Source organism: Lithobates pipiens, unplaced genomic scaffold, assembly GCF_037356315.1.
Source record: "Lithobates pipiens isolate NorthernLeopardFrog02 unplaced genomic scaffold, aLitPip1_a1.2 Scaffold_8, whole genome shotgun sequence".
Lineage (NCBI taxonomy): Eukaryota > Metazoa > Chordata > Amphibia > Anura > Ranidae > Lithobates > Lithobates pipiens.
In genome coordinates, this window is record NW_027507903.1 from 10,711,973 (window position 1) to 10,732,318 (window position 20,346).

At 44.1% G+C, this 20,346-nt stretch overlaps 1 protein-coding gene across 8 annotated transcripts in view; it reads left to right on the forward strand.

The window, feature by feature from the left end:
* LOC143961332 (C-myc promoter-binding protein-like) overlaps positions 1–20,346 on the forward strand; it is a 250,429-nt gene that overhangs the window by 130,166 nt on the left and 99,917 nt on the right. For all 8 annotated transcript variants that reach the window (XM_077470594.1, XM_077470587.1, XM_077470588.1 and 5 more), the window contains exons 10-13: positions 3,859–4,034; positions 8,945–9,045; positions 12,022–12,240; positions 16,344–16,489. In XM_077470594.1, the coding sequence (XP_077326720.1) occupies positions 3,859–4,034; positions 8,945–9,045; positions 12,022–12,240; positions 16,344–16,489 (642 nt within the window). The remainder of the gene's footprint in view (positions 1–3,858; positions 4,035–8,944; positions 9,046–12,021; positions 12,241–16,343; positions 16,490–20,346) is intronic.

Here is a 20,346-nt window from a genome sequence, read left to right on the forward strand (position 1 = left end):
AAAAGTCCCATGAGGCATTGCAAGGCTGACGGTTACAAGCCTGACTCCTACAGACAAGAGGCATGTTGGGACTTGTAGTTTTGGAACAGGTGGAGGGCCGCTGGTTTGAGACCCCCGCTCTGTGCAGAGCTATTCCTGTTCATTCATTTGGTGTAGCTGAGACTGCAGAGAGAGGGTCTGATGAATCTGTCACTAGTACCTTTCGCTGTCTCCAAAGTAACACATCAGGGGTCTGTTTTGTCAAGATTTTTTCAAGAATAGGTTTGCAGATGATGGACTTTATAGGCATAACACATGTATAAATGAAAAATTAATTTTATTAAAAAAGTATACAAGACAATTGCATGAAAATTCATTGGCTACTCACAAAATTGCCTTGAAGCATAAATAACACACCAACTACATAACATATAAAGTAATATACTAAAAGTGGGGGGCCAGTCAGGGGTGTCTCCAATACTTGAAGAAGAGAGAAGGCTGTGTGTCAAAATACAGCTCATATTTCATCAAAGCCCCGGTCCTAAAAAAAAAAATAATAATAAAATTGTAAAGAATAAAAATAAAATAACAAAAATAATTACTGAAACCAGTGGCAGAAAGAACTACCAGCGTAGAAAAAATTGCACTTGCAACTGGGATTTGAGGTTCCGCCACCATGGGGAACCCCAAGACTGCAAGAAGGTGGCCTGCTGTGGGACTGTACTAAAGGGAGTGAAGGGCCCCGGGGTCAGTGTGAGGGCCGGCCGGGCCCTGAGGTTCTAGTTACGCCTCTGACTTGGGGGTTGATTTACTAAAGACAAATTGACTGTATATTTAGCAAGTGCAGTTGCTCCAGAGCTTATTGGATAAGGGGGAGTTGGGCTGACTTTCATCATCCAATCCTGCGCAAGCAAAATTTTTTATTTATGTTTTTTTTTGTCTTTTTTTGTCTTCTTTTGTTTTTCTTTTTTTCTTTTTGTTTTCCTCTTCTTCTTTTTTTTTTTTTTGATTTAGTTTTTTGTGATTGGGCATTCGTTGCAAAGTAAAGCGTCATCTCATTTACTAAACTTTGGAGCAAGTGCACGATCAGAGTGCAACTGTACTTGCAAAGTGCACAATGTATTTGCCTTTAGTAAATCAACCCCGATGTGTGTCCAGCCGTGAAGTCTACATTTTGAAGCCTACATTCCGGGATGCATGGGGGCCCTAGATGCAAGAACCACTTGGTACAGCATCCAGCCACCACATATTTCCTCCTGTCGTAGATTTTGCCGGGTTGGATGTGGCACCCGTGTCTCCGGAGCACTTGAAAATGCCAGGCTTTAAAAAAGGTTTGGACCAATGTAACTATGTACAGTGTCTCACAAAAGTGAGTACACCCCACGCGATTCAGAAAATGCGAAGTGTTCTCTGGATAGTGCCTGTGCTGATTAGCCGACCTCCTGTGTTCACAATGCATCGTGCTGGCTGCTCGGCATGGAACCCGACATCTAGTAGAGATCGCTGGAGCAGTGGTGTCTATACAGTGATTTCCAGCTTCCAGAGGAATGGTATATTATATTCATAAGTTACAGTTACATTTCTCCAAAAGAATGTATCCGTTTTACATGGATGAGACAAACTATCAGGGGTGCTTACAATGATCAGCTTTTATATATTGCTCTAATACCTTTATCCGAAATGGAAAAATAAAACTGTCTGCTGTAACTGCTTGTAAAGTGTGAGCTGGAGTTCAGGTTCGATTTGTTAGTGTATTTAAATTTGCTACAACATCTAACATTCCACATCTCCCAGACTGACAGTGCTTCTGTCCAAAGGATGCCCCCTGTGCTCCTTCATCCAGAGTGTGTGTGTGTGTGTGTGGGGGGGGGGGAGCGCGCCAGATCAGCAGGTGAACACACATGGGAAAAGCCTAAAGGGAAAACAAATGCAGCCACCACATCTAATGATTGGTAAGCTGCAATAGATGACCTTTTTGGTTGTTTTGGGTTTAATATCACTTTAAATAAACCTAAATGAATGTCTGCTCGGATTAGTTTATCCTTTGGCCTTGATATTCACCACTTTCCACCAAGCGACGTAATGGTATGTGACTGGACGTTTTTGTACCGGGATGATAGGCATCACCCCTTGTACCGTTTTTTGTTAGACCCGGTGGTCGGCTCACTTGTAAAAGCAATAAGAGCAGCTCACTAGCCACTTTATTGTCATTACAAGCAGTGGGAGGGGGATACCCTCCCCCCCCCTCTACCTTCTGTGGCTCTCCCATCCCACCGAGAGACCCGAGCGACCAGCCGGCGCATCGGACTTCTGGCCAGACAGCTGAATAAAGCCGGATTCAGCTTTAATCGGCTATTTGTAATAGTAACCCAGAAGTGATGACATGGTATCACTTCCGGTTTACTTGGAAACCATCGGCGCCATTTTTTTTGAAAATCAAAAGGATTCAGAAACGCAGATCTTGGTGTTTTTCAATGCTTTTAAGAGCAGAGGAGAGATTTGGGGTGTTATAGACCCCCGATCTCTCCATAGAGAGGACCTGTTGCTGCCTATTACTGTCACAGGGAAGCTTGCATTCTTGTGACAGCAATAAAAGTGGTTAAAAAAAATTAAAGCAACAGTGTAAAAATAAAGTGCCCCGGTCTTCCCGTGCTTGTGCAGAAAGGCAAACGCACACTTTTCTCTTGCACGCACGCAAACAGCGATTATCCCACACACATGGGAGGTATCGCCGTGAACATCAGATCATGGGCAATAGTTCTAGAACCAGACCTCCTGTAAATACAAAGCGATAACCAGTAAAGGCTTTTAAAGTGTCGCCTATGGAAAGTAAAATTTACATTGTTTGTCCCCGTTGCACGGGCATGTGCAATTTTAAAGCGTGACATGTTGGGGTATCTTTTATTCAGTGTAACATCATCTTTTATATTTTACCCAAAAATTGGCTGTATTGTATTTGGCATTAAAATTCAAAGAAGTGTATATTTTCACAAAGAATTTGCATTTGAAAAACCGCTGCACAAATAGCACGTGACACAGAAAAAAATTGCAATTCCGACCAATTTATTCTCTAGGGCCACTGCTTAAAAAAATTAAAATAAATAAATGTAAATATATACATATATAATATTTATTATTAATAAATATATACATATGTAATATTTGTTATTATTAATAAATATATACATATATAATATATTTTTATTGATATTAATATATACATAATATATATTATTATTGTTATTAATAAATATATACATATATATTATTCACAATTTCTATAGCGCCAACAGTTTAGGCAGTGCTTTACCATGTAGAGGGGGAGACGGCACAATTACAGTACAGTTAAATACATGAGGGAATATATATATATATATATATATATATATATATATATATATATATATATATATATATATATATAATGTTCGGGGGTTTACAAGTAATTTTCTAGCAAAAAATATTGATTTTAACTTTCGAGTTCCACCCAAAAAAAAAATATTTTTTTTTTTTTTACTCACCTCTAAGTGTGTGTATGTATATATGTGTGTGTGTGTGTGTGTGTGTGTGTGTGTTTTGGGGTTCTGAGTAGTTTTCTTGCAAAAAAAAAAATACCAATTTGTTGCATGTGAACAAAAAGTGCCATAAAAGGCACGGACTGGAAGCAGTTAGAAATCGCTCTTTACTTTTGAAATATGCCAAGACAATCTAAATTGTATACCAAATAACGGCGATCGGATTGGTTTGAGTAAAGTGACTGACAGATAATGTTGACCGTTTTTTGTATTTTGTTCCACTTACTGTATAATTGCATTGTCTAGCATTGCTTTAATAACTGATACCTAACTGACAATAACAACATTCATTTTCTTTTGCAAGATGATCTTCCCTTTCCATTGGCCTTGTCCGTATATCCCGCTTTGCCCCCTGGCCCTGGCAGACGTGCTGAGTGCCCCTTGCCCCTTCATTGTGGGAATTGATTCTCGCTACTTTGATTTGTACGAGCCCCCTCCGGATGTGAGCTGTGTTGACCTAGATACCAACACCATTTCTCAGTAAGTATTCCTCCATGAGAACTTGTTCTGTGACAACAAAAAAAAAAAAAAGGTGATTGCCGTGGTGGTTTAAAATACATCAACTCTCTGGCTGGAGGGCAGTAAAGTCTTCATTACCAGTAATGGGAAGCATCTATTTCCTATTGCACTGGAAGGATGAGGCTGTATTTCATGTTACTGGTCTAAGACTGTTGAGATCACATAGTCTGATGCATAAATGATTTAATATTTCCTCTCTACATTTTGTGTCCAGTATTTAACATGTTTTTTGTCCTTTTTTTTTACTTTTTTTTTTTATTACCTTTTGTCTTTGTAAATGTGTGCAGCCAATTTAAGAGTGGTGTGCACAAAACGTATAGAAAATGTACATTTCATAAATACATATTTGAAAATCTAATTTTAATGGTGGGAATCGAGAATGAGGTTTGCATGGATCAGTAACCCCTTTACAACCACTTAAAGTGATATTAAAGGCGAAATTCACTTTTTTTTTTTTCCTCTCCTACATTCCCGCTCCCCTATATATAGCATTAATGTACTTATTTTGCAAAAAAAAAAACAAAAAACACTTGCCTCACTCTCTTTATAGCTATTTAATTACCTGACATCCCTGCTATGGCCGAATGACGGCCACAGCGCGGATGTGATTTCCCGGGAGGCCGTCTTATGACGGCCTCCCCTGTGCACGCTCCCTGCGTGCGCTGTAGTCACCGAGACTCGGGTGATTACCGATCTGAGTAAGGGGCCGGTCCTGGCCCCTTACCATGTGATCAGCTGTCGGCCAATGACAGCTGATCACACGATGTAAACAAAAGCTGAGTGATCATTTTGTTTTGTTTTTTTTCTCCTCGTGCTGACAGCGGAGGAGAAAAAAAAAGCCGATCACTGGCTTATCTTAAAGGGAAGTTGGTCCCTAAGAGGAAGACGCAATTATGCCTCATTTATACTGATCAACAGTGCCCACAAGTGCCACCTATCGATGCCCACAAGTGCCGCCAATCAGTGCCACATAGAAGTGCTGCCTATCATTGTAATCGCTCAGTGCCCATCACTGCCACCCATCAGTGCTGCCTCATCGGCATACATCAATGACTGACAAAATTTACCCGTTATAATTTTTTTTTAAAGAAAGTCTTTTTTAATTAAAAAAAATAAATAAAAATTGCACAGGTGATCATATGCCACCGAAAGAAAGCTCTATTTGGGGGGAAAAGGTAAAAATGTAGTTTGGGTACAGTGTTGTTTGACTGCACAATTATCATTCAGTGCGACAGCGCTGAAAGCTGAAAATTGGTGTGGGCAGGAGGGGGGTTTAATGCCCAGTAAGCAAGTGGTTAAACACACTGCTCAATTACCGTATTTATCGGTGTATAGCATGCACAGGCGTTTAACGCGCACCTTCATTATAAGAGTGAAGTTTTAGCAAGAAAACTTCAATTTTGAATAAAGAATTTTGAAGCAAAATAAGTCGGTGCTCATCTGCTGCCTTGCCAATCATTGCAGCCTAATCAGTGCCCAGCTACAGCCTTGCCCCTAATTGCAGCCTAATCAGTGCCCTTCTGCAGCCTTGCCCATCATTTCAGCCTAATCAGTGCCCTTCTGCAGCCTTGCCCATCATTTCAGCCTAATCAGTGCCCTTCTGCAGCCTTGCCCATCATTGCAGCCTAATCATTGCCCTTCTGCAGCCTTGCCCATCATTGCAGCCTGATCAGTGCCCATCTGCAGCCTTGTCCGTCTGCAGCCTTGTCCATAATTGCAGGCTGATCCGTACCCGTCTGCAGCCTTGCTCATCATTACAGCCTAATCAATGCCCAGCTACAGCCTTGCCCATCATTACAGCCTAATCATTGCCCATCTGCAGGCTTGTCCATACTTGCAGGCTAATCAGTGCCCATCTGCAGCCTTGTCTATGCCAGGATAAACAAACCCAGATCTCCTGTGTACTCGGCTCGGCTCACAGTCCCGCCCCTTGGCTCGGCTTCTATGATGGACATAACAGCGGTCCAATGCTGGGACATCAACACTAGGAGCTGTCCAGGGGGCAGGACTGCGAGCCGCGTACACAGGAGATTGTGACTCTGTGTTTCGGAGGTGCTCGTTCCCTCCCTCCCCCCTCCGAGGCAGCCTATATCGACGTATAACACACACACACACACACACACACACACACACACACACACACACACACACACACACACTTTTCCCCTATTTTAAAGGGGGAAAAGTGTGTGTTATACGCAGATTAAATATGATACTTCTCTCTGACTTCCTGGACAGATTTTAGGTCATAACACATGAAGGAGTTGACCAGCTGATCTCATTAGCACACACCCTGCATTATATACCCCCAGCTGGTCAACTCCTTCCTGTGTCATGAACTAAAGTCTGTCCAGGAAGTAAGGCAGAAGTAATTGAACATTGTGTTTAAAAGCTATGAAAAGAGTGAGGTAAGTGTGTAGAATTAATTGAAAGCTGTTTTATTTTTGGAAAATAAGTATATTAATGCTATATTGGTACATTGGAGATGGAATTTAGAAGAAAAAAAGGTGAACTTCGTCTTTGTCATAGCAGCTTGCTATGGGGGCAGGGGAACAACTGTTCCTTATGTCCATTTAGATATGGAGCCACAGCTCGGCCCCACCCCCCTCTCCTCATTGACTGACTCATTTTGACTGACAGGAGCAGGAGCCAATGGAGCTGCTGTGTTTTAGCCAATCAGGAGGGAGAGCCCCAGGCAGCAGAGGTTCTCCTGCGACATCGCTGGATCGAGATGGGACTCGGGTAAGTATTTGGGGGGAGGGGGGCTGCTGCACACAGGTTTTTTTTTTTATCTTAATGCATGGAATGCAATAAGATAAAATACCTTCTGCCTTTAGAACCACTTTAACACACTTATGTGCGGCAGCAAAAGAGTGGGCTTTAACGCCACACCCATGGATGGCTGGGCAGCTGATGTTTATGCGCTTAGAATGTGCTTCCAGCACAAAGACCGTGCTTGGTCCAGACTAAAGACCGGTAGCCAGGCTTCCAATCATGTGACCACTGTGACATTGGTTATATGATTCGCTGATCCTTCCCTCTCCCCAGTCGTTTAGAACTCTTTGTATAAAGGAATTTCCGGGGTGGACAGGAAAGGGAGTTAAACGTATGAAGCAGGGATATGCAATTAACGGACCTCCAACTGTTGCAAAACTACAAGTCCCATCATGCCTCTGCCACTGGGTGTCATGCTTGTGGCTGTTAGACTTGCAATGCCTCATGGGACTTGTAGTTCTGCAACAGCTGGAGGTCCGCTAATTGCATATCCCTGGTATAAATTCTTGGTTGCTATTTTAAGTAGTTTGGGAACGTTCTGTACCCAGGATGACTAATTGTCTTGGTGCATAAAATGTCACATCATTGTGCAGTAACTACGACTTCGGTTATAATTGTATATTCTTGGTGGGGGGGCCTCCAATGGGAAGAAACCTCTCCTCCCCTCAAATATCTCACAGAATAAAAATCACCCACGTTCCTGTTGCTCATCATCCTAGTTGTTCTAGTCAGGTTCTATTCTTACTCATTTAAAAAAAGGAGACTGGCAGGATGCACGCATCGGTTAAAAAGTACCCCTTTGTTCCATAAAAAAACACACACAGCACACTTACATGGAGTAAAACTGTGATCAGCATGAAGTGCAGAGGGAAGAACATGTGGATTTAGCCAAGGATGGAATCGGAGCTTCAATTGGTAAGTCTCCGTGGTATGAGGGTCAGACTCTCCACACAGATGGTAGGGATTGGTCAGGCGGCAAAAGGTTTCAGGGGCCCCACCCACTTTGTCAATCTTGGGAAAGGTGGCAGGGCCCTGCCTTTCTGCTCCTCTTCTTCTTTTTTTTTTTTTCTTTTTTATATGCCCATGGGTTGGAGCGGAGTAAAACTGTAATCGGCATACAGTGGAGAGGTAAAATTATCATGTAGATGTGTAGCCAAGGATGGAATCCTAGCTTTAATCAGTAAGCCTCCATGGTATGAGAGCCGAACCCAGCACACAGATAGAAGTTGGTGTTTCAGTGGCCCAGCCCTTAAGCTTGAGAAAGTGGCATGGCCCCTGAAACATGTTGCTGCACAACCATTCCCTTTGACACTTTCCTTGTTGCTGCAAAATGAGGTGCATGCAGGACAGCCATAGGCACTGCCTGCTTAACAGTTTTACTCCATGTAAGTGTGCTGTGTGTCTTTTGTGGAGTAAATGGGTACTATTTAACGGTCCATGCATCTTGTCTTTCTGCCTTTTTACATGACCATGGATTGGATTGGTCTCAGATCTATCTAGAAGCTGCATGATCATTCTCCCCCCCCAGTTCTCACCTGTACCATGTACCCCTTTGTGGACAGTTTTGGCAGATAGGAGTTCTGTGCAATTAGTGCTGAACATTGGGCGTGTGTGTTGTTTTTTTGCACATATCCAGTTATGTTATTGTTGTCTATTCCTTTGCTGGCCATAGACTATACAAAAAATCAGCCAAACCCATTTTCGAAAAACAAACATTCGGCCGTGAGCGCAAATGATATTGCCTTCTTGTAATGACCAATAAATCATTCAGTGGACATAAATTTAATGCATTTTTTTTGCTTGTTTTTTTTTTTTTTTAACACATACCTAGTGCAGAAAGTTTGGAAGGGAAACACGTTAACCTTTCAATTTATCGTTCGTTCAGCAGCAAATTTCCAAACTTGTCCTTTCGGTTTTTATTTGGCTAAAAAAAGCGTCCCAACCGATTATCGATTTTTGTGCCCGTTAACGAGCCGAAAAACGAACGAACGGTCTAAATGACTGATTTTCTGCTGATTTTTCAAATAGTATATGACCAGCATAACCCTCACAAGTTGCTGAACCTAAGCATCACTGTAATCTTTCCAAAATGGCAGAATTGATTGCAAACGGAATATCAGCTGGAAGATCCTGCCTAAGAAAGCCTGCAAGAATCTCCTGAACACGCTCAGTAATCTGTATCGGCAATTGGCGGAGTGTAAGTAGCTTTTTATGTTTTTGGACTGTGCAGTGCTACTGCTGATAGCAATGTTTTATTAAACGCCATGTGATGGTGGCAATGCAGACCATGCAAATATTACAATGGCTCATATTTTATCATAATGTGAGTGAATATATAAGCTGAATATGTGAGTCACGTTTGATTTCTTCCATACTGTAGATTTATTTTCTACTTTTAAGTCCTCCTCCGCTGCCACTTTTGGCATGACTTTTTTTTGGGGGGGGGGGTGGCAGGTATTTAGTTATGACAAGTACCCACTTCCCCTCAGATTGCCTAGGTCAGTGATGGTGAACCTTGGCACCCCAGATGTTTTGGAACTACAGTTCCCATGATGCTCTTGCACTCTGCAGTGTAGTTGAGCATCATGGGAAATGTAGTTCTAAAACATCTGGGGTGCCAAGGTTCGCCATCGCTGACCTAGGTGATTCAAGTGGAAGTTCTCCTCTGCTTCTTTCTGCAGTCTTCTGGGACGCGTCGCCGGTACCAAAAGACTGCGGGACCATTCACACAGTGCAGCGCGGCTCACACATGCGCAGTGGGAAGCCAAAAAACAGCATAGCCGGCTGCCCACAGTTGGGAAGGCTAGTGAAGAACCAGCCCTGGGGAGGACGGCGCTGGATCTCTGGACAGGTGAGTGTCGTTTTATTAAAAGTCAGCAGCTACAGGATTTGTAGCTGCTGACTTTCAAAAAAAATTTTTCTCCCCAGAGTGAACCTCCTCTTTTAAGGGGTTGTAAACCCTCGATCCATCCTATGCAGTAAGAGGGAAAAACCTCTGAGGCAGCTGCCTTCCAGAGCCCCCTTTTACTTAACTGAACCTGGTCTTTCCAGCAATGGGACTGAGCACACCAGCTCCAGCTGGTGTCTCTGGTCCTGATTGGATAGATTGATAGCAGCGCAGCCATTTGGTTTCCACTGCTGTCAATCAAATCCAATGCCGCGGGAGACAGGGGGTGGAGCCGAGTCCTACTGTCTGTGTCATTGGATGCTTCTGAGATCCAATTCCTGCACCATTTTACAGTTCCATCTGCAAAACCGACCTGGGGGTGTCGTTAACTTTACATTGACGCCCACAGCGGTGCGCAGATCTCAGTGTGGACCACTGTGCGATTCAGGTGTGATACGCACTAGTGTGAACTGGCACTTAAAGTGGTTGTAAACCCTTACAACCAACTTTGACCTACAGGTAAGCCTAGATTAAGGCTTACCTGTAGGTCCAAGAAATATCTCCTAAACCTACACGGTTTAGGAGATATTTGGCGAAAGACAGGCACCGCTGTCTACGGCGCATGCACCGTAGACAGCGGCGCGCAGGTACACTGAGCGCGCCGCGGTCAGCGGCGATATGCCGCGAGTGGCGGCTCCCGTACGCATGCGCAGGAGTGACGTCATCGCGGCTTCCCAAATGACAACGGCGGAGTGGCGAGATCCACCGAGAAGATGGATGCGCCGGACTACAGGGGACAGCGGTGACTTCGCTGGCTCCTGTGTCAGGTAAGTGACACATAATGGAATACTATGCCATGCACAGTAGTCCATTATGCTTTACCTTTGCAGGGAATGAAAGAGGAAGTAAACCCTTTATAAAAGTTCTCTAGAGCCAGGATATTGAGGGAGCTTCTGGGCAGCTTCAGTTTTTTTTTTTTTTTTTTGTCACAAACTCCAGCAGCAAATTTCTATGTGCCTTGGCCTAAATCAACTCGGCACATTCCATTTTTATTATATTGAATGAAATGGAGTAGATACTCAAGCCACTACTGTAGAATAAGTACTTTTGTTCTACAGCATTTTGGCACAACCTAGTACCTGCTTGAACATACCTGAAACATAGCATGAGATATTTAAAAGGTTGTAAAGTTTAGAAATGTAAAACCTATCACAAACCCAACAAGGTTGACCAAGACACCTTACACCTAACCCATCTTTTCACAATCGGCAAACAAGCCATTGCGAAGATCTGGAAGGTCCTGACTCAACATTAAAAAAAATATATATATATACCAATAAAAAAACTAAAACATGATTTAGGCTGGTCATACATGGTCGAATTTCAAAATAATTTTCTTTTGAAAATCAGGTAATTTATGCATTTTGTGATCCGATGGTGCCACCATTGAATTCGAAATTCGGCGGACCGAGCCTTCAATTTCACCTCATGTTACACAAAATAATTTTTGTGGCTAGGAATCTTCTTTTCTTTCTGTGAATTTTCTTGCACGCGCATTTCTTTTTCGATTTTATAATTCTCGCACGATTCTCCCATTATTGATTAGAAAATCGTTTTTTTTTCCAACATGTCCGATTACTCCTATTTGATTGCCGCTTGAAAATAGTCTGTTGCTGCAGCCCACTAATGGTGCGAAATACAAACAAAAATTCTTAGATACAAACGAAATTCGACCCGTGTATGGCCTGCCTAACCCAAACCAAGTTTGGCAGCAGTTTTCAAGAATGATGAAGATAGAATATCCATCCACCGAAAATGATGGGAATACTGGGCCAATCGTTCTCCCCTTCAAATGCCCATGGTTGTGCCTATTGGCTCTATAATTAAACCCTCTGACCTATACGCAGCTCCCCCTATCCCCACCCCCACACACACTCCTTTTTCTTTTTTTCTTTTTTTTTTTCCTTCGTCTCTTTTCTTCACTCCACACCTTGCAGCTAACCAGCAGCCCATTGAACTGCAACCAGCACAACTCCAAGAAGCCCTACACTTACATATTCGGTGCTACCTCTGCATGTATATTTTTGCTGTGTGTTTTCATTTTAATAAAAAAAAAAATATTGAGTTAAGAAAACAAAATGTAACTTCAAGTGCTGCACAAACTGTATAATATTTATGCAGTTTTAGTTTTGCATTTTAGGTTCTGCTCTTGCTTAGAGATCTGTGATTTTTATGACTTTTATGTAAAACGTGGGCTCTGACAACGTGTCCATTTTACCTTTTTAGTACAGCAAAGGCCTAGAGAAGATGCGCTGATGGAACTTGCTATGAATGACTGTGACTCCAGTTCAGGGAAGAAAATGCATCAACTGGACATGGAGATTCAGGAAGCTTTTCTGTGCTTCATGGCATCCATTTTGAAAGGGTACAGAGTCTACCTGCGACCAATCACACAGGCTCCATCTGAGACAGCCACAGATGCAAGCTCTCTTTTTGAGTTGCAAGGTATGCAAAATATAATGTTCTTTATTGATACTTTGGAGTTTTTTGTTTTATTCTTATAAAACGTTTTTTTTTATTCTCAGAGAGTAGAAAAAAGTTAGACACCCAAGTGGGCTTCCTACGCAGGGGAGAACACTTGTGATGATAAACAAGTTAGGTTCGACAAAATGAAATAAAAAGGGGAAAAAAAAGGAATAGAGAGCAAACATTGCATAGCAGTCCACATTATTTCAAAAGTTGGTTCCAGAATGTTCCCTGAGAGATTGAAGTAAACAGGAGCAAGTGAGAATAGTGAGGCGGCTTAGGGACCGCTTCCTGGGCAGAATTGTGAGCCCTGGTCCACTGCTGTAGAGGGGTCCTCCAACCATCGAGCCCACACATTGCAAACATGTTCTTCCCGCTCCTATTATCATAGAAGTGTCTTGGTATAATTTCTAGTGCAGAAAAACATAGATCTCTGCACAAGTGTTGACAAGCCCTTAGTTCAGTGTCACCAGTTCCCCCTTCACATCACAGACCCCCCTCCCCCCTTTTTATATCAGACTTCCCAATCACAGACTCCCAATTAGCCATTTTCCCTCCCCGGTGTCATGTGACTTGTTAGGTCTCAGGTGTGAATGGGGAGCAGGTGTGTTAAATTTGGTGTTATCGCTCTCACTCTTACTGGTCACTGGAAGTTCAACATGGCACCTCATGGTAAAGAACTCTCTGAGGATCTGAAAAAAAAAGAATTTTTGCTCTACATAAAGATGGCCTAGGCTATAAGATTGCCAAGACCCTGAAACTGAAATGCAGCAGGGTGACCAAGACCATACAGCGGTTTAACAGGACAGGTCCCACTCAGAACAGGCCTCGCCACGGTCGACCAAAGAAGTTGAGGTCACGTGCTCAGCGTCATATCCAGAGGTTGTCTTTGGGAAATAGCCGTATGAGCGCTGCCAGCATTGTTCAGAGGTTAAAGGGGTGGGGGAGTCAGCCTGTCAGTGCTCCGACCATACACCGCAAACTGCATCAAATTGGTCTGCATGGCTGTCATCCCAGAAGGAAGCCTCTTCTAAAGACTATGCACAAGAAAGCCCACAAACAGTTTGCTAAAGACAAGCAGACTAAGGACATGGATTGTAAAAGTGAAGGAACCTCGTGCTATGGAAGTAGTATAAAGTAGGGCTGTTATTGATTAAAATTTTCGTGTTCAATTAATCAATTTTTTTTAATCGATTGACTATTTTCGTATAATTATAACGCACATATAGATTTTACATTACAGATTTTTATTACAGAAGTAATTTTTTTTTTCCACAGTAGTGTGACAATCCCTCCACCTCCGGTCTAACTAATCACTCTCACCTTATGGCATGGACCCCTGTGCAAACAGGTGGTCATGCAAGCGGGTATCAAAAGGGGTTAACACGAACCATAAACTTCTCTCACGTCTCCTTAGATCTCAGCAAGGACGCCAGGTCATGGGTAGAAAGAAAAGATCAAAGTGCTCACCGCTTAAGTATAAGATTTCATTTTTGTGTTCAAAACACAAACTACTCACATGAAGATGATAAAAACACAGCATGTAAAGCCGACAATCGTGTTAGTTCCGTAGGGCAGCAGCGGATGACTTCATGCGTAGCTCCTCCCCCCGTACGAGTTACATTCAATCAGAACTTTGACGTTGGCGGACTCCTCCCCCTTCCCTTTGTTGGCAGACGGAGGCACTTGGGGAAGGGGGGAGGAGTCCAGTGACGTCGATGTGTGTGTGACGTCACCGGATCTCCGACGTCGGAGAGGTGAGTACCGATCAAAAGATTTTTAATCGAGGAACTCGTCTTTCATTTCCACAGCCCTATTATAAAGTGCTTAAAAATGTAATTAATTCAATAAATGAGCTGTTCCCCTGAATGTGCAGAATGCTTTGTCTGATTTGGGGTCTTTGGTAATAGGGGGTGCTGTGAATAGTGCTGTTTTAGTGTTCAGTAATAGCAGTCTTGGTAAATGGACAAAGTGCATGGTGCTAATTAATAATATAAACCGTTCATTAATAATACTTTTCCAGTGCTAAATTTATATTGTTGACAGTGAATCAAATATTTGATCAAAACAAAGTCTGTGCATCTTTTTAAGATGAAACTTCAATCCTTACACCATCGCCAGTGGCAAAACTTCATATAAATCACCCGGTGGATGTGAGTGAAATGCCTTCTCACTGAACCACCATGACCTCTCTAAAAAGGTGGTCAGATCAGGCTGTTTAAGTGGCTCAATAGTCCTGCTGGTATACCAATGGAGATGTAGCTGGGAACCTTGATGTTTCTCCACTCAGGGGTACACTGGACACTAGAGCTGCAACGAACGATTAGTTTGTCTGTTGACTAATCTACCGATTATTTTTTTCGATTCGTCATCGACTATACGATTTTTTTTGATTTTTTTATTGAATAAATGAAATACTTGTATAGTGCACAATGGGAACTGAATCGCCTCAATCAAGTGTTTTTTTTTTTTTTTTGATTAGCTAATTAATCCTTTGGATAACCTTACAAAAAAATAAGTACATAAAAAAAAAGTAAGATAAAATAATATAACTAGTACATACACACACGTGTGTATGTGTGTGTGTATGTGTGTGTGTGTGTATATATATATATATATTCTCTTATCTTACCATTTATTTTTTGTAACATTAAGATAAAAGTGTATATATACTTTTATCTTAGCTTTTTATTTTCTGTTCAGAAGTTCATGAATGTTTATAATTAATTTTTTACAATGCTTTCTTTTTTTTAAGAAGGAGGGTGTGTGGGGACAGTGCCAGTGTGTTTTTTGTTTTTTTATTATTTTTTACAATTTTTATTTTTTTATCAGCCCTGTTGGGGGGCGGGGGGGGCGCTATGGTGAGATATCAGGGGTCTTAAACAGACCTCTGACATCTCCCATTTGAGACAGGGAAAGGGACTGGGGACAGTCCCTTTCTCTGCAGCTTCTGCTGCACTGATAATGAATGGAGAGAAGACAGCGGCTTCTCTCCATTCATTAACTGAGACATCGTAATCACAGGAGGTTACAACGTTTCAGTTATGTGAATGGACAGAGTCCATTCTGAAAACGAAGCAGCCGGGTTTACCAGCTTCTACCTCCGCTCTCCATCCTGAGATACCGAGGGGGACAGATGCACGGAGGGGGACAGATGCACGGAGGGGGACAGATGCACGGAGGGGGACAGATGCACGGAGGGGGACAGATGCACGGAGGGGGACAGATGCACGGAGGGGGACAGATGCACGGAGGGGGACAGATGCACGGAGGGGGAAAAGAGAGGGGGCGGCGGCACGGAGGGGGAGAGAGAGGGGGCGGCGGCACGGAGGGGGAGAGAGAGGGGGCGGCGGCACGGAGGGGGAAAATGGGGGGGGCGGCGGCACGGAGGGGGAGAAGATGGGGGAGGGGGCGGCGGCACGGAGGAGGAGAAGATGGGAGAGGGGGCGGCGGCACGGAGGAGGAGAAGATGGGAGAGGGGGCGGCGGCACGGAGGAGGAGAAGATGGGAGAGGGGGCGGCGGCACGGAGGAGGAGAAGATGGGAGAGGGGGCGGCGGCACGGAGGAGGAGAAGATGGGAGAGGGGGCGGCGGCACGGAGGAGGAGAAGATGGGAGAGGGGGCGGCGGCACGGAGGAGGAGAAGATGGGAGAGGGGGCGGCGGCACGGAGGAGGAGAAGATGGGGGGGGGCGGCAGCACGGAGGGGGAGAAGATGGGAGAGGGGGCGGCGGCACGGAGGAGGAGAAGATGGGGGGGGGCGGCAGCACGGAGGGGGAGAAGAGAGGGGGACACGGAGCAGTGTGACGCATCGACGCCCTGCACGCACGTTGATGTAATTGATTAAGTCGACTTGTCGTGGCAGCTCTACTGGACACCCATCGTACCGTACGCTGTAGTACTCCTGTGTGATTAAGGCCTTATAACAGCAGAAAGTAAAAAAAAAGTAATGTCTCTCTCTCTCTCTCTCTCTTCTCTCTTCTCTCTTCTCTCTTCTCTCTTCTCTCTTCTCTCTTCTCTCTTCTCTCTTCTCTCTTCTCTCTTCTCTCTTCTCTCTTCTCTCTTCTCTCTTCTCTCTCTCTCAGATTTCTTAAAGAGCCGTGATCGTTCTCACCACAAATTTTATAATATGATGACTAAAACGCAGATGTTCATCCGCTTCATTGAAGAGTGCTCATTCGTTAGCGATAAAGACGCCAGCCTGGCCTTTTTCGATGACTGCGTTGAGAAGGTATGTTCCCGAAAATAAACTTTTGGAGCTTCTATTACTGGGGATGTTTTGTATTATTTTTTTTTTTTTCAAAACTTGCAAGGCAGCGGTAATCTCCATCATATCATTTATAAATGTTAAACCATTGTGCTTCGTTTCTCTCGGGTGATGCTTGGTAAAGTTCACCTGTCTCTTCTGTTAAGCTTTAATACACTTTCTCCATAATTCAGACAATGAAATGAAATGACAATGTGATGTGATTTGACACATGCTTTTCTTTGCTATTATCTCAGATTAACAGTTGCAGTCGGAAAGGTTTTGGCATTCTTTGCAAATTATAACTGACAACTGTATGCCAAGTTGTGTGTAAAGCCGTGGCCAAAAGTTTTGAGAATGTGAAAATTAATATTTTTTTTTTTTGTCAAAGTCTGCTGCTTTAGTGTTTTTCGGTCTTTTTGTCAGATGTTACTATGGTATACTGAAGTATAACTACAAGCATTTCATTATTGCCAATTACATGAAGTTTATGCAAAGAGTCAACATTTGCAGTGTTGACCCTTCTGTTTCAAGATCTCTGCAACTCATCCTGACATGCTGTCAATCATCTCCTGGGCCACATCCTGACTGACAGCCCATTCTTGCATAGTCAATACTTGGAGTTTGTCAGAATTAGTGGGTTTTTTTTTTGTTCACTCGCCTCTTGATGGGCCATAAATTCTTAATGGGGTTAAGGCAGGCATGTACTGGCCATCGGGACTACAGGGAGTTTCCCGGTGGGCCGATGGCTCAGTGGGCCACTCTGATGTAAGGGGGCTGGTGATGGGGACACTCTGATGTAAGGGGGCTGGTGATGGGGACACTCTGATGTAAGGGGGCTGGTGATGGGGACACTCTGATGTAAGGGGGCTGGTGATGGGGACACTCTGATGTAAGGGGGCTGGTGATGGGACACTCTGATGTAAGGGGGCTGGTGATGGGACACTCTGATGTAAGGGGGCTGGTGATGGGACACTCTGATGTAAGGGGGCTGGTGATGGGACACTCTGATGTAAGGGGGCTGCTGATGGGACACTCTGATGTAAAGGGGTGCTGATGGGACACTCAAAATATAAGTGGGCCGTTCTGGATGAAGTCCAGGGCCAAATTTCTGTCCCAGTCCGGCCCTGGGTTAAGGTCTAGGTAGTTTCCTGGCCATGGGCCCAAAATTTCAATGTGGTGTTCTCCCAAGCCACTCAGTTATTACTTTTGCCTTATGGCAAGGTGCTCCATCATGCTGGAAAAGGCATTGTTCCTCACCAAACTGTTCTTTGTATGGTTGGGAGAAGTTTCTCTTGGAGGATGTTTTTTTGTGCCATTCTTTATTCATGGTGGTGTTCTTAGGCAAAAGATGTGAGGGGTAAGCCAATATACATATGAGAATGGGAGAGAGACCTGCAGCATACATTTACAGAGGCTCAATTGAAGCATTTATATCATCTTGCCCACAAGAGCTCAGTGGACACTAATGCCGTGTACACACGACCGGACTTTTTTCGAAGGACTAGGTCCGTCAGTCTTCCCGACGGACTTTCGGCGGAGTTCCGGTGGACTTTCTGAATGAACGGACTTGGACACACACACAATCACACCAAAGTCTGAAGAATTTGAACGTGATGACATGCGACTGAACTAGAATAAGGAAGTTCATAGCCAGTAGCCAATAGCTGCCCTAGCGTCGTTTTTTTTGTCTGTCTGGACTAGCATACAGACGAATGAATTTCTTGGTCCGGCTGAGTTCTGGCGGGAAAATTTTAAAACATGTTCTATTTCTAAATTCCGCCAGATTTTTGCCAAGCAAAGGTCCGATGGAGCCCACACACGACGGACTCGTTCCGTCAGACCTTTGCTGTCAAAAAGTCTGGTCGTGTGTACGCAAGAAAATTAGCTTAAAGCTGCTGACTCGGTGGTACAGAGTCCCAGCGACTTTGGCTAGGATATATCCAGCAGCTTCTGCCTGTTGGAGCGGCTGTGGGCTTCGAGGCACCTTCCTACACCTTTTGGTGGGAGTGCCCAACGCTCCGGCCCTTTTGGCAGGATATTGGGGCTCAGATAAAAATTATCTTGAATGTAGATTTGCAAGATTCCCCATTGGAGTTCCTACTGCACATGCCATACACTCCTCTAAGCTTTTATCGCAAATCCATTCTCCCACACCTATTTAAATGCTGCCCGGCGTCTGATTCCTGTACATTGGAAGTCTGCCCATGTCCCAGACTCATCCGGTTGGGCGTGTCTGCTCAACTCTATCATGGCGGTGGAGGAGTGGATGGCGAAGTGCAAGGGACAGGTATGATAAATTTTATGCTGTCTGGGCCACTTGGAAACATTAAAGTGGTTGTATACCCACTTTTTTAACTTTTACCTACAGGAAATCCTATAATAAGGCTTACCTGTAGGTAAAAAAAATATCTCCTAAACCTGTACGGTTTAGGAGATATTCCCCTCGGTATGCGCCGCTGACTGCAGCGGCGCATGCGCACAAGGGGGTTCTCTCCGTGAAAATCCGGCAGCGCTCGTCCGGCCGGATTTAAATCTCCCGCGCGCATGCGCGGGAGTGACGATATCGCGGCTCCGGCCACTCACAGCGCCGGAGCCGCGATACCCGGAAGAGACGCCGAGGGAGCATGTCGGCTTCCTCGGCGTGGATCGGGCGAGATGTCGGGGCCTCGTTCTAAGGTAAGTATTTCATAATGAGCTAGTATGCGGTGCATACTAGCTCATTATGCCTTTTGCTTTGCAGGTTTAAAAAAAAAAAAAAAAAAATTGCGGGTTTACTACCGCTTTAAGTGTCCAATATGACGCAGACATCATCTGCTGCCACCCCTGGGCAAGCGGATTAGTGGATGATGGTACATAATTACATGGAGGCTGAGACCTAAGCACCTCAATCCCCCTAGGTTTTCTACAACAGTTACTGACTCACACCTATTGCTTTTGTGCTGTTTGATCGTTCTGTTCTTTGTTCTCAGGTATGTCCATTCGCCCCACCCCACCCCCCTTTCCACGTTTTCCCACCATCTCACTTTGGGTTATGTTGGATGCAACATGTGAGGTGTTGTATTTTATATAGGAGAATGCAACCCAGAATTTGATACAGTGGTCAAAGTACTCACAAGCCCCCTTGTGGTTGGGGTGTAACTTGATGAAGTCATATGAGTCAAGCTATCTGAATGTATCAGGCCGCGTACACACGGGCGGACTGTTCGCCCAACTTTGTCCGCTGAACAGTGTTTGGGCGGACAGTCCGCTCGTGTGTGGGCTTTCAGCGGACAGTTTCAGCGGACAGTTGGACGGACAAGGTTTTTCGGAAATTCCGAAAAACTGTCCGCTGAAACCTTGTTTGAGCGAACAGTCCGCCCGTGTGAAGGCTTGTTCGTCAAACAAAGTTGCGCGCATGCTCAGAAAGGATTTTCACGCCGAAAGCTATAATGCAGTGTATAGGACGTCGTATTTTTCGTCCCGTCGTACGTGCCGTTCACGTCATCGCGCACGGTTTCAGCAAACTGTTCGTCCGTCGTGTGTGGCCATGTCCGTCCATGCTAAGTTTGAGCGGACTGTTTGCCTAAACTGTTGGACGGACAAAGTTGGGCGAACAGTCCGCCCGTGTGTACGTGGCCTCAGAGGTTTCTCTACGCCGGTAACCCAATAGCCTTTCTGTTCTATATATGTGCCCCTTGGGCATTTACTGTTTGTCTTTCTATTCCCTTTTTTTTTTTTTTTCTCAAAGTATGTTATTTTGAAAATATAAAATAATATATTTTATATAAAATAAAAAGATGTGAGGGAGCCTACCCCCCTGGCTGAGGATCAACCCCCCACACATGAATGGTCTCAGGATA